The 15,268-nt window shown below is 32.4% G+C and overlaps 1 protein-coding gene across 1 annotated transcript; it reads right to left on the minus strand.

Moving 5' to 3' along the window:
* Positions 1-13,905: 13,905 nt before the first annotated feature.
* On the minus strand, positions 13,906-15,250 carry LOC143604790 (ethylene-responsive transcription factor ERF118-like). Its single transcript, XM_077081167.1, has one exon. It carries the CDS (start codon positions 14,979-14,981, stop codon positions 14,076-14,078), a length of 906 nt encoding a protein of 301 aa, XP_076937282.1. The 5' UTR covers positions 14,982-15,250; the 3' UTR covers positions 13,906-14,075.
* Between the last annotated feature and the right edge of the window lie 18 nt (positions 15,251-15,268).

Below are 15,268 nucleotides of genomic sequence, written 5' to 3' on the forward strand. Positions count from 1 at the left end.
TTTATGTTGACTTTGAAAAAATAAAGGTTAAAGAATATAACTAATTAATTTAGAAATAATTACAAAATGAAAATCAAATCGGTTAATTTGAAAACTTCAAAAAATTAAGAAAAGATTTTGAAATGAGTTTAAAATTATGAAGAGTATTAAAACCTTTAAAACTTTGTTGAAATATTGGTTAAATTTCAATTTAAAAGGAGTTTAAATATATTAATTAAATTGTATTAAAACCATTCATACAATTTATTGAGTTTAACCATCCTTATTAGTTATTTAAACAAATAAGGATAGTCAAACTCAATAAATTGTATTAATAGGATACTTAAATTATAACTTATTAATTCGGTTTTTTTTAACAAATAAGGAAAGTCAAATTAATTCGGTTAATTTGAAAACCTCAAAAAATTATGGAAAGATTTTGAAATGAGTTTAAAATTATGGAGAGTATTAAAACATTTAAAAATTTGTTGAAATATTGGTCAATTTCCGAATTTAAAAGAAGTTTAAATATCTTGTAATTAAACTCATGAAAACTTTATAACTTATTTATTGAGTTTTTCATATAATGTAATTGGTTATATATAGAAAATATAATGTGTATTACAATATAATATAATAATAATGTTTTAAGTCTAATATATTGAAATATAAAAATGGTAAGGAGTAAATGTTATTATTTATGTCAAAATAAGACGTAACAACTAATTAGAAAATGTAATAAATTAATAATAACAAAATTACTAAAATTATAATAATTATTATAAATTATAGAGATTTTCATTAATAAATAGATAAATATAAGATACAAAAATAAAATTTTTCTTGAATACATCGGTTCTGATTAAAATATATTAAATAGACAAAACCATCAACTATATATGATTGATTATATAAAAATCAAATAAATTACATGAATTATGAAAAATACATAAATACATGAATAATAACAAAAATATACATCAATATTAAACAAAAAATAAGATATCTTATCAACAAATCTTCAACCCAAGAAATTAGTTATATCAAGTTAGATACATAACCTGAAATGAGAAAATTAAATATTAATATTCGTTTTACAAATAATAAATTTTAATCGTGGTAATGTTACATGTTATGAAATATTTACCCAGTAATTCATAAAATTCAACTTTAACTTAAATTTGGAAATTTATAAATTTTAACATACATTATTGTAGAAATAATAAATTTTAGTGATGGTAATTTTAGACATTATGAATGTTTATTTAATCAGCCATTTAAAAAGTTCAACTAAAAGTTAAATTCAACTTTAATGTTTGACCAGACAATTTAAAACCAGCAATTAAATAAAAAAATCAACTTTAATTTAAATTTGGAAATTTAAACATTTTAAATCAAATCGTTTAACTTACCAACTTAAACGTTTGACCAGCAATTAAATAAAAAATTAACTTTAATTTAAATTTGGAATTTTAAACTTTTTAAATCAAATCGTTTAACTTACCAACTTAAACGTTTGACCAGCAATTAAATAAAAAAAATCAACTTTAATTTAAATTTGGAAATTTAAACTTTTTAAATCAAAAAATCAAATCGTTTGGAAATTTAAACCTTTTAAATCAAATCGTTTAACTTACCAACTTAAACGTTTGACCAACAATTAAATAAAAATATCAACTTTAATTTAAATTTGGAAATTTAAACTTTTTAAATCAAATCGTTTGGAAATTTAAACTTTTTAAATCAAATCGTTTAACTTACTAACTTAAACGTTTGACCAGCAATTAAATTAAAAATCAATTTTAATTTTAATTTAGAAATTTAAACTTTTTAAATCAAATCGTTTAACTTACCAACTTAAACGTTTGACCAGCAATAAATAAAAAAATCAACTTTAATTAAAATTTGGAAATTTAAACTTTTTAAATCAAATCGTTTAACTTACCAACTTAAACGTTTGACCAGCAATTAAATAAAAAAATCGACTTTAATTTAAATTTGGAAATTTAAACTTTTTAAATCAAATCATTTGGAAATTTAAACTTTTTAAATCAAATCGTTTAACTTACCAACTTAAACGTTTGTCCAGCAATTAAATAAAAAAATCAACTTTAATTTAAATTTGGAAATTTAAACTTTTTAAATAAAATCATTTAACTTACCAACTTAAACGTTTGTCCAGCAATTAAATAAAAAAATCAACTTTAATTTAAATTTGAAAATTTAAACTTTTTAAATCAAATCGTTTAACGTACCAACTTAAACGTTGGACCAACAATTAAATAAAAAAATCAACTTTAATTTAAATTTGGAAACTTAAACTTTTTAAATCAAATCGTTTTAGAAAATAATAAATTGTAATGATGGTAAGTTTAGACGTTATAGAATATTGACTTACCATTTACAAATTTCAAATTTAACTTAAATTTGGAATTTAAAATTCGAAATTGTAATCGTTTTAGAAATAAAAAAATTAATCGCGGTAATGCTACATGTTATGGAATGTTAAACCACTGATTTACAATTTATTATTGGTCTTACCGGAAAAAGACTAATGATAATGTCCATGGATGAAACTTTTTATGTAGAACCTAGAAGAACAACATGTAAAAGAAAATACAGGAAAAATATAAAACTTCAAATAAATATAAAACAACCATTGTTATAGGTATAACACATGAACCGAAAAACTTACCGGAAAAACGTAAAAACGTATAAATATTAGCTTAATCGCCGGTTTTGATTTAGAACCTAAACTGATTTTAAAAAAATCAGTTAACAATGAAAATAAAGATAAAAAGGTTAGATCTACAATAACCGGAAGAAAATATGATGTTTCCGAAAAAAAGATATAACCTTGTCGGAAAATCATATAACATTGTTGGCCATTAAAGTATAATATATAACCTTACCGGGAAACGATTAATATCGATCTACATTACCGAAAAATGGAAGATGGTGGATGGTGGAGTTAGAGAGAGAGAGAGATTAAATACAAACAAAAATCTTACTGGAAAACCGTAATAACTTCAAAATATCAATTCAATCTTGGATTTTGATATACAACTTAAAGAGATTATTACAAAAATCATATAACAATTAAAATAAATATAAAACCATATCGGAAAACCTTACCGGAAAAAGATATTACCTTGCCGGAAAATCAAATAACATTGTTGGCCATTAGAGTATAATATATAACTTTACCGGAAAACGATTAATCCCGATCTACATTACCGGATATTGAAGATGGTGGATGGTGGAGTTAGTAAGTCGAGAGAGAGATTAAAATGATTTTTATGACAAATATTAAGGTTTAAATAAGTTTTTTGGTGTTTGGTCAACATGACACATGGCATAATATTAGAGCACATGAGAATGGAAATATGGTGACTGGATTGCACATGTGGACAGCCTAGAAGAAGGCCACGTGTCCACATTATATTGTTTTAATAGTATTTAAATATTAAAGATTAGAATGTTACATGTATGTATTATAAACAAAACTATTGGGATTAAAGTGGGTTGGGATTCATTACATCAAGGTAAATAGTTAAAGTTATAACTCTAGATCTACAAATTTATATACATATATAAATAAGCGTTTGGACATAAATAGTATTTTTCTATGCATGGTTGATCAAGTTGTTTTTATCACTATAGAGTATATAGAGTAGATTTGGTTGATTAAGATATGATGGTAGTTCTAGTTATCTAATTATAATTATAAGGTTAAAATTTTTGATGGTGAGATTCTAAAATAAACCTTGAAAAGGCACTTATGGCACAACAAATATGAATTATATATCAAACGAGTGTTTAACCCGGCGCGTTGCGCCGGGACAAGTCGGTAAAATCCGAACGATGGTAAAATCAAAGTAGATGGTAAGTCGACGCGAACTTGTTAGTTTTGATTAAGTTCGTTATGATATCGTAACTGAAACCAAAAATAAAACAAAACAATATAAAGCACATGTATACCAATGGGGTGGCTTCGATTAGTAAAACTCGGGCGTTGAGGTGATGAGTCTACGCAAGTTTGATCAGTCTCCTTCATCTTCATTACGATACCGGAACTAAAACAAAAACAAAATTGGCATTCTGTTGGTTTTTGTTAAGTTTGTTACGGTACCGAAACTAAAACAAAATGCGATGATTCTACGCGAATTCGGTCGATTTCACTTAACAACACAACCATCCGGCCTAACCAAAGTTAATGTTTAAAAACAACCATTCTCACGCATACATAAACATAAATAACACACTTGAAAAATAACCAAAACCATAAACAACTTGAAAAAATAAACATAAATAACACACTTGAAAAATAACTAAAACCATAAACAACTTGAAAAAAGTAATCATAAAGAACACATTTGATTAAAAAAACAATGTTGTTGCAGGCCCGCATAGGAATTTTACACAATCTACATTCTACACAACCATCCAACCAACCTCAACATACATGCTCAAATACAAAACCAATATTACATATACAAAATTAAATAGAACTCATTCTGTGGCACCAAACTTATAAATTATATTGTAGTAATAATGGCCTAGCCGTACCAAGTGGATGAAAAGACTATTACTTTTCTAAGAGGTAATGGTTTGAGTGGTGTTAAAAATGTATAATTTAAAAGTAGGGTAAAGAATGTATGAGTTGTCGTTTAAACATGTAAAAAGAAAATAAGGTTGTGTTTTAAAAGGATGAAGGGTGGCATGAAGCCCACCACGTAGGCACATAATACATAGGGCGCGGAAAGCAAAGAGGACATAGGTGTGGTGGGATTGCGGGCGCATGGTTTGTGTTAGATATTTTTTGTTTTTTTAATCATTAATTAATGACATAAACCAATCACTTATCGTCATCTCATCCACAATCATATTTCATATATATTACATGACAATACATCTTAATGTAACTATGAAAGTATGAAACTATCTACTCCACAAGCCATGTATGTGTAGCTACACATCTTTTTTCATAGTTCACAATAGCACAATGGATAGGCTTAGGGAAAACCTAAAAACTGAAGAGTGCTCAATAGAGTAAAAGTCGTGACTCTTAGAACTTGGAGGGAGAGGCATCCGAAGCCTAAAAAATTAATTGCAACTGAAAAAAAAAAGTTTGTGATAAAAGGATGATGAAATTGGTGTCAAAAGTTGGATGTTATAAATAATTTAATGATTAGAAATAAGGTTTGAAGAATTAGTTAATCAGAGAAAATAATCACCGTATTGTTATGCCTAATATTAATATACAATTTCTACCTTTTTATAAGAAAATTGAAACAAAGTATTAATATGCTAATCAAGCAAGTCAAGTTAAGAAATGCTAAATCTAAGTTAAATAAATTATCTAACATTTAGAAGTACGAATTTCTTTATACCAAGGGAGTCAACTAAAACAATGCATGAGCTAGCTATAAGCATAATTAAACTTTTGTCATTAAGCTACAAAAATATAAAAATTATTCTATATAAGATCCAAATTACATATGTGCAATGTAATATATTATTAAAGTTCAAATTAACAAAAAGGCATTCTTACCTTTTATACTCTTATCATCTTTTGTACTCTTATGATGGAAAATACAATATAACTCATAAAATAATATGATAAAAATAAAAATTGATATACCAAATGGCTTATGCTCTAGCGGTACCAAAAAGCTCACGATCATAAAAAATATTTAAATTAGGAGTGTTAAAGCATGTGTGAGTTGTTCAAAAATAGCAACAAAAATAGATACTAATATATCATATAACTGGTAAAATAATTGCATTAACATAAATAATGAAAATTTTAAAAATGGTTTACCCCAATGGTAATTATGAATAAAGTAAACATAATGAGTTATGGGCCAATTAAATTCCCCTTTAATTATAAGCTATCATCAATAAATTCTTTAGCATTTTAGTTACATTATTACTAAATATTGATGGTTGTTAATCATGTTGTACAATTATGATACATTCGTTTCCATGAAGCTACTGTGATTGTGACTACTCTAAACGTGTATTATTCTCAACTTCAGAATTATGTCCATGCTTTGACAAGCATAAATTTAAAGGGAAAAAAATAAGAAAAACAAACAAACAAAGACTTTGGAATCAAATTTCATTCCTCAATACTTCCAACTCCAATCTTTTTTTGGTACTTTTACTGTTTTTTTCAAGAAAACATCTTAACAATGATGCTCTTGAGACAACTAAAGAAGAATCTAAAGTGACATTAGAGGTATAAATTCTCAGCAACTTTGTTTCTAGTATGATCAGTTTATTCATTCAAAAGGGTGACGACACAGCTTGTTGTCCGTTTAATTACCCCTCTCTTGATTGTAATTAGATCCTTTTGTTTAGTAAATAAATGTATAAAAAATGTTCAATGTAAATTAATGAAAATCTACAAACCACTGTAAATGAATGTTAGAGAACCAAAATGCAGTCTGAGTGTTAATCAAATTAGACAACGTTTAACCACCATTAATCTCTTTCTTTGCTACCACGGTCGTTAAGGCATTAAGATGTATACAAATCTCGGAGATGCGGTTCAAATTTATTGAAAAAAAGGCAAGCGAACTCAACTATTTCTAGATAAGCAACAAACTTGGCACATGCCCACATCCTTTTCCGTCAGGTGCCATGGACACATGCGGCTATGAAGTGACACCATTCGTTATATGATCTTTTAATAAGTTGATAATGTTTTACATCACTACTCTCGTGTTTAATCTTATAAACCAGAACAAAATGTGATATACAAGTGGTTATTCATGTACACTATTTTTAGTACAAAATGTGATACTGAAGAGGTAGGTCCCAGCAGAGCCCAGTTGGACCCGCAAGACTCACCTTGAACAGGGACGTCTGCGCGGTTGGACCCGCAAGACTCACCTTAAACAGGGACGTCTGCGCAGTTGGACCCGCAAGACTCACCTTGAAGAGAGACGTCTGCGCAGTTGAACTCGCAAGACACCTTAGAGGGACGTCTGCGCAAAGACCAACTGGATCCGCAGGACCAACCATGCTCAGAGACGCGACGTCCTTACGCGCAGTACGCAAGCTGTTCCCGCAGGAAAAGCCTCCCAATGGTGACGTACACCGCCTGTTCCCGCAGCTACGGATACTAGCCATCAGGGAAGGGTACCCGCACAGTAAGGCTACACGCACAAGGCACTAACTCTCAAATAATTCAGTAATGTCACCTGAAGAGGGAATGAGCAAGCCGGGAATACTCCCGCCCAAAGCCGGGAATTCTCCCGCCCAAATGAGCCAGTCCGTACGCTACTGGAGGACCTTTTGTACTATACCTGCCAAGGTATGGACAAAAGATCTGACCAAAGCTGCGACAGCCCACTGACAACAGTACGACGAGCAGCACGCTCTAGTACTTAATGTCACTATCAGCCGCTGCCTACTCTACTCACCAACCCTTGTCGTGGCACCTGCATAGCCTGCAGTTGGTGGAAAAGGAATAGTACACAGCCGGCCATGTCACTATCAGCCGCTGCCTACCCACCAACCACCAGCACGGCACGTGCGTAGCCCACAGTTGGTAGAAAAGGAATATAATACAGCCGGCTGTACCTTCTTGGACACCTACCTTCGGCTATAAATACTCCAACACCTTGGAACGGTATCATCATCTTCTCTCTAGCTATTTCTCTTAATATACACTTATATTCAAGAGCAATCCAGTCTGATTCTTACGCCGGAGGGTGGTCATAAGGAGGTACCCCCCCCCCCCTTCTCAGTGACGAGCTCACGGTGTCTGTTTTGCAGGTGACCAGAAGAATAACCATCTTGCCGGACCTAACCCTCGTGGGAAACATCTACTTAACCCCCAGATTATCCGTAGTCTGCCGGGGTCAATTAGTGTTTCTTCAGATACACAAGTGGTTATTCATGTACACATGTTTTAGTCTACACTAATGAAATAAAGAGCGAGATGCAATTAAAGTAGCAACCATCGTTGCACGCAGCCGATCATATATATCATGGTTATAGACGAAATTATCTCTAATCATCATTATATAAATATATCACGCTTACAAAATGGATACTTCTATGATCTTTTTGAACCAAACAACTCACATGACTTGGAGGTTAAAAGGTTGATTGGTTCATTGGTTGTGTCTCATCCGAGCTTGTAGCTTAGTCTAGGTATATTAAAGTGTCCACATACTCTATCTAGCTATTATTGTTTGCGTAAATGTTAAGGATAATTAGGACCATTAAAATCAATGATGAACATATGCATGTCTTCATGAACGACAACTTAGTTTTGTCCCACATATTACAAATTATGTTTATTATCGGGTTTGATTATTTGAAACAATTAAAAATATAAATATATGTAACAATTAGTTTTGGTGTGTCGTTTGACTGACGAGTAGGGATGAGATTGGGACCGCATCGGTACCGACCGGTCCCGGTCCCGAAATTCGCGAATTCTTGGTACCGGTAGCGAAATATTCGGTTCGGTACGGGACCAGGACGGTACCGGGATTGAAGGTAAAAATTCGGGAAATACCGGTCCCGTCCCGTACTTGTACCGAAAATTAAAACTTTAGTACCGACGGTACCAAATCGGTACCGATTTCGATACCGTTACCGGTTCGGTGTCGATACCAACCGGTACCAGTACCGATTTCGCTCATCCCTACTGAGGAGCACCTTGCTCGTTGATTGACATAGTTGTTTCTAATAAAAAATTTTATATATATATATATATATATATGTATGTATATAAAAACTTTATTAACTTCAAGTAAAAATAAGTTATATAATACATTTATGATATATTTTACAAGGTAGTTACTATATCGAAACAAAAGGTAAGCCGACAACAAGTTGCGCCACTATCACTTCAGGTCAAAAATTTTAAAGCTTCTAAGAGTGTGTGTAATGGGGCGACATTTCGAGGGCGATTGGACTACAAAATAGAGGAACAACACCCCCCCCCCCCCCCTCTCACGATAATAGCTGGCGAAAGGGAGGGGGGCGAGTGTTATTTGTCACATGTTTGTTTGTTTAGTTATTATTATATATATTTGTGTGTGTAATATATATATTATTACTCCTTAAAATAAAAACTCATAATTTACTAAATGAGCGTCACATGATACAAATCATCTTATTTTGTAGCCCCTTTACGACACATAGCCTAAGTAAAGACAACAATGATTGGAGAAATTTAAGAACCACCAAACACATTGACAATATCACCAAACACACACAAAATGCTCAACCTTCATCACCCAGCTGTACGTGTTTATTTGCTGACAAGAGTGAAAAACGAGCATGTGACGTACATTTGTTGGTATTGCATTAAAGTCATCTTAAATTTTGTCCTTCTGAACTTGATTTTGTTGTTAAAAAGCTGTAAATATCAATAATGTTTTCTCATATATTTGTTGTAAATTTAAGAGTTTATTAATGTTTAAATCAGCTTATTCATAAAAGGCTGTAGATTTAAGAGTTTATTAATGTTTAAATCAGTTTATTCCAAAAAAATCAATAAATAATTAAAAACTTGTTCATACGTGCCAAAATGTCTAGATCGTTCAAAACTCTTTCAATGCAACATTTATCTTTTACTTTAACAATAAAGTGATTAATTTTTTTTGAACTTATTAAACTATTTTATTCTAGATTTATATTAACATCACCTTACGGAGTATTATACTTCAAAAAATTTATTCATTAAGTGTTGCAATGGTTTGAGTGATGATGATTCTATCATTCAATGTGACTTGCCAAGCGGTAGACGGCATTGTCATCACGCTTAGGGCATTCATTAAGTGCCGCAATTGTTTGAGTGACGTTTTTTTGAAAAAACTTTTTTCTTCATGGAAGTGATGGAACGGACATTATTTTCTAAAATTCCAAAAAAATATATGCTCATTGTTTCACTATGACTCTATGAGTAGCAGTTGATGTCAAATTTGTAGTTTTAAAAGGAAAAACATGTTTAGAATTTGTAGTTTTAAAAGCAAAAACATGTTTAGAAAGTTTTATACCTCTTTTAAAACACATATTTATGTTCTGTATCCCATAACTTATGACCACTATATTGTTAGAATACTAAATAAACACACATTTGATATCCTACTGTCAAATATATTCACAAGAATTAACACAAACAGCAAAAGCTTCTCATGTGACCAAGTAAAGGTATTAACCCAAAGAGCATGTAAAATACACTCAATTCATGTATACCATTTAACACATGTATGTGTTTCCTTTCTACCTTTTTTGTTTAATTATTGTGATGTATATACACAGGAACTTTTTTGAATAAATCATTGGTTCTAAAGAACCTAGTCTAAATTCAAATCCATTATCAAATCTACAAAATATAATGTTTTCTTTTACTTAATCATGTAACAAAATCTTTCAATGCTAATAAAAATTTCATTTTCAGATTCTATTATGTGTAATAGTTCTTGAAAAATCGTCAATTGTGTTAAGAGTTAGAAGGATGAGAAAACATAAGAAAATATAACATTACTACACAATTAAATGCTATTTATTGTGATTTAATAGATGATTAATGAGAGATCCTAGAAGTCCTGGAGAAAGGTAAGATGTTAGATGTATTAGTCAAAAGTCGTGTTCTTCATCGCTAGCCTGGAAATTCAATTATCATACATACCAAATTACCAAAAGCGAACATAGTGGTTCTTCTACCCGGCGCGTCATTGAAACCCGCGCGTTACAACGATGAATCGACGGGAATTCGGTCAGTACCCGTTACGTTCGTTAGTGTATAGACATCATTGGTAAAGTTTGAGCGTTAAACCCCAAAAAATTAATTCATCAAATTAACATATAAAAAAACAAAATATTTAAAACGATGTTTATATGGTCGGCAAGTCCAGGCGGTGTAAAATACATGCGTCGTCGGTCTCGGACATTGTGGCAGTAATTCGACACGAATTTGGTCGGTTTTGATTACGTTCGTTACGATATTTAAGCTAAAATATGAAAAATATATAAATATGAGGGTGGACCGGACCAATGGCCAATTTGGGGGGGGGGGGGGGTCAAACGATAAACTTGCGCGTTGGTAAAACCCGAGCTTTCCCACATATGTTGAGGCGGTGAGTTTACTCGAATTTGATCATTTTTCGTCAGCTTCGTTTGATACCGGAACTAAAACAAAAAATTTGACACTGGGTCGGTTTTTCTTATGTTCATTATGATAACTGAAATAAATAAAATAAAAAAAAACAATTCACATACTAATTCGGTGCCTTCAATAGGACACTTGCGGCACAAAAGTTTTAATTTTATAATAATAATAATAATAATAACAATAATAATAATTACCAATGAGAATTGTGTGTTGCCGTGTTGTATCATGGAGTCTCCCACCATTGAACTTTTATAATTATTTAGTTTCAATAGTTATAACAAATGAGCATTATTTCATTATTTTCATATGTAGGCCATCTTACATAGAATAGAATAATCTAACAGTAAATAAAATTTCTACAATATGATCCTGTAATCCCGTAGAAAAGTCGAGTCGTGACGGCTACCAAATATTTGTTTCTTGGGGACTACGTCCCTCCACATCAAAATCAAAATATAAAACAGTAAAACGAAAATGACATGCCAACAACTTGCTAACTTACCTTCTATATATTTTTATTATTACCATTCACTCATGAGTAAAACGTTTGATCAAACTCTAAAACCCTGTAGCCCTTGTGGTCATAGGTTTGAATATCACTCTCAGAATTAAAATTTAAATAAACTACGGTTTTCGTCTTTATGTTTGTCTAAATCTGCGATTTTAGTCTAATAGTATCAAATTTGTGATTTTCGTCCCCGTAGTTTAATTCTATTTGCAATTAAACCGGATCTCACTAATCCCGTTAAGTGTGATCATTAAACCCAACAACGTGCACCTCATGGAAGGGGTAGTTTTATCTTTATTCTCCCAAAATAAACCCCAACCCTTCTCGTGAGAGGGGTTGCAAATTAGGGTTGGGGTTTATTTGGGGAGAAAAAGTACAAAAAACCCCTCACGTGACACGTGAGGTGCACGTTGATGGGTTTAACCATCATACTTAACGGGGTTAGTGAGGTCGGGTTAAGTTGCAAATGAAATAAAACCACATGAACGAAAATTGCAAATTTGAAACTATTTGACTAAGACCACAGATTTGAACAAAACACAGGGACGAATACCACAGTTTACTCTTAAAATTTGGTTGCCATTAACAGTGTTCTCATTTAGCTCTCAAGCATACGCAAGTCTGATGGTTTTACGATTTGTCGGTTTTCTCCTGGAATGGTTTAGCGTCATTCTCGAGCCTTAAACTAACGATGGACGGTTGAAACCCCGTCTAAGATATGAAAGCATTTGCGCTTTGATGAGGCATGCCACTGAACCCGAATTGTTATCGTCATTCAAAAAAAATTTAACTGAAAGTTCCCATTTTCATTCAAGAGGTTACGGGTTCCGTTTTTAACTTTTCGAAACTACATTCCTCACAACTCACTCGTGTATATAAGTTTGATCACTTAATTATCTGGCTTTAAGTTATTCCAAACCAAAATCGCCCCTATCACCTAGTTTTGTCGTCCTACACATACCCTTATACTATTCTAATTAAAAACTTATATAAAATAAATTACCCACCTTCCAATGTTTTATTTGTCCCCACTTCATCCTAATTCTCCTTTTCCAACCACCGTTCCCCTATCCTCTTATTCATATATATCAAGTTCACATTTTTGGAGTGTTGTTTACATAAGTGTTTCACATGTGAACCACCATGGTAAATTCAAGTTCAAATTAAGATTTTTTATAGTTATTGTTCAAATTCGGTATAATTATTGACTACTAGAGGTTGGTAAATCGGGTATATACACTATACAGGAACCATAACCGGGTAGGAACTGGTCCAGGCTTGGTCAACAAAAGTCAAGAAGCCGGTTAGGTAGAAATCGGTTTTGGGTATGGTCGGATTTTGACTTGTTACACCAAGTTTTCTATTAGGTTTTGGTTGGGTCTGGGTTTTGATCGAGTAGAGGGGAAAACGGTTCTGGGTCTGGGCACAGCTTCTCAGAAAAACCAAAACCCAATTCATACACCCGAGTAGGGTAGGACCAGGTCAACTCAGGTACACCAAGTCAGGTCCAGAACTGTTTTTTTTATCACCTATATTCTTGAATTTATAGAGGTAAAATTACAAATTCGATTAACTACTATTTCTTTCACATTTTAAAAAACATGATTCTTATATAATAGATTTAAACATGTGATAAGCGTAGTTTGCGTATAAAAATGAGATCCGGTGCAAGTAGACCTTAACGATATTAACATAAACAAATAAATAGTGTAATAATAATCACAACAAAAAATTAAGTAGAGCAGTATTAAAACTCGGATTTAAAATTACAGCCTAATAGTAGTTACTCTATACATAACTACTCATAAAAAGTATAATATTACAGCCTAATAATAGTTACTCTATACATACAACTACTCATAACTATTTTTGCTATTTGTATTTTCCTCACTATAAACTTATATAGAGTTGTGTAAACCTTACAAAGACTTATAAATAGTAAAATACTATATGAGGATAAAAAGTTGTATAAATTAAACTTAACTTTCACAATCAAATGTGCTACCAAAAATAATAAACCGTACCAAGTGCCGCTGGTGCATGCATATTAACTTAAATAACAATAAACCAATGGGACAACATGTTCAATACCAAAAAGCCACTTACTGGCCCCTATGCATTGTCACATACACCTCATGCATTAAAACTTGTACATATCCAAAAATATGAAAAATCTCTTCTTTGTCCCCAAGAAACCAAACTATAGTACAAACAGAGTTTTCTTAAAAACATCACCAAAACATATATCAAAATAACATAAAAGATATTGTCATTAAACATCTTGCAAAACCTTAATACAACTCAAGAACAACCCTTTGGACGGCTCTAATAGCACAATAAAACCCAAAAGACTTTAATTTAATAAAACATATAAACTTATAATAAACTTATAGAAACCTTACAAAACTAGTAAAACACTCATCACTCTAGTTGCCACAAAACTTATAGGCACGCGATATTCATCGGTTGATCGCTCATCCAAGCGAGTTCCTCGTGGTTTAGTTCGTCAAAATCCCAATCAGGCAACTCACACGCTTTGTCAACATCGAAGCCCCCTAATTGAAAATCATCGAGATCACCAAACCCGTCAAGCGGTGACGCAAACCCATCAAATATCGAATCAAGCTCAAATTTAATTTCCAACCCTTGACCTATTTCCGCCAAAGTCAACGTTTCCTCCTCAACCATGTCCCGAGCCCGATCAGACTTGTCGGTTTGCGACATTTCGGGCTCGGGCTCAAAAACGGTCGGTGTGATTTTCGATATTTTCGAAATCACACCAAACGACTCCTCGGACGCCGCGGGTTTCGGCGACCGAGAAACCGTACCACTCGTGGTTTTGGTTTTAATATTAATATTATTATTAATATTATTCGAGCCTGCTTTCGAAGCCTCGGCCAAGGCTTCAAATTCGGACTTTTTCTCCTCGTACGCTCTCGACGCCTCTTCGGCGGTATTATACGTACCGAGCCAGACCCGTTTTTGCATAAACGGGTCACGGATCTCAGCGGCCCATTTCCCCCATTTCCGTTGGCGGACGCCTCTCAATTTCAAACCGGACGCCGGCGAACGTTGACCGGTTTGTTTTGTCAACACCCTCTTTCTTTTTAATAAACCTTTTTCACTATTACTACTATCCTGACATGAACTCTCAGACTCCAACTCCTTCGCCGGAAAACACTCCGCCGTCGCCGGAATCTTGATTTCTCGCACAATCCGTTTACACCCAAATGGGTTCTTACCCGTTTCATCGTCTGATGAATCGGTTAGATTCGGGTCGTGACAGATGACCCGGATTTTTCTCATGGGTCGGACCAGATGACCCGGATCCGTTGACTTTGGTTTCATCGTTTTCAAAACTTTTAACTCCGGCGGCTAATAATAATCAAAACCCTTAAAAACCCAGAAATATTATAACTCAAAACACTCGAAAAAACAAAAATTTGTGAAGAAATTGAACCAATTGATTAGGGTTTAAGTTAACGGCCCTCTGAAGAACAAGAACAGCTCAAACAACGTGTTTATATGAAACCGCCTGCAAATCAAAAATTGAAAACGACCCATTAAAATTAAACATATAATAAACAAAACCCATGAATAAAACATATAATTGTTGAGTATTTTGATTATTAGTT

The sequence above is a fragment of the Bidens hawaiensis genome, unplaced genomic scaffold, assembly GCF_021521415.1.
Source record: "Bidens hawaiensis isolate Kalapana, Puna unplaced genomic scaffold, B.hawaiensis_p1.1 tig00066687_1, whole genome shotgun sequence".
NCBI classification, from domain to species: domain Eukaryota; kingdom Viridiplantae; phylum Streptophyta; class Magnoliopsida; order Asterales; family Asteraceae; genus Bidens; species Bidens hawaiensis.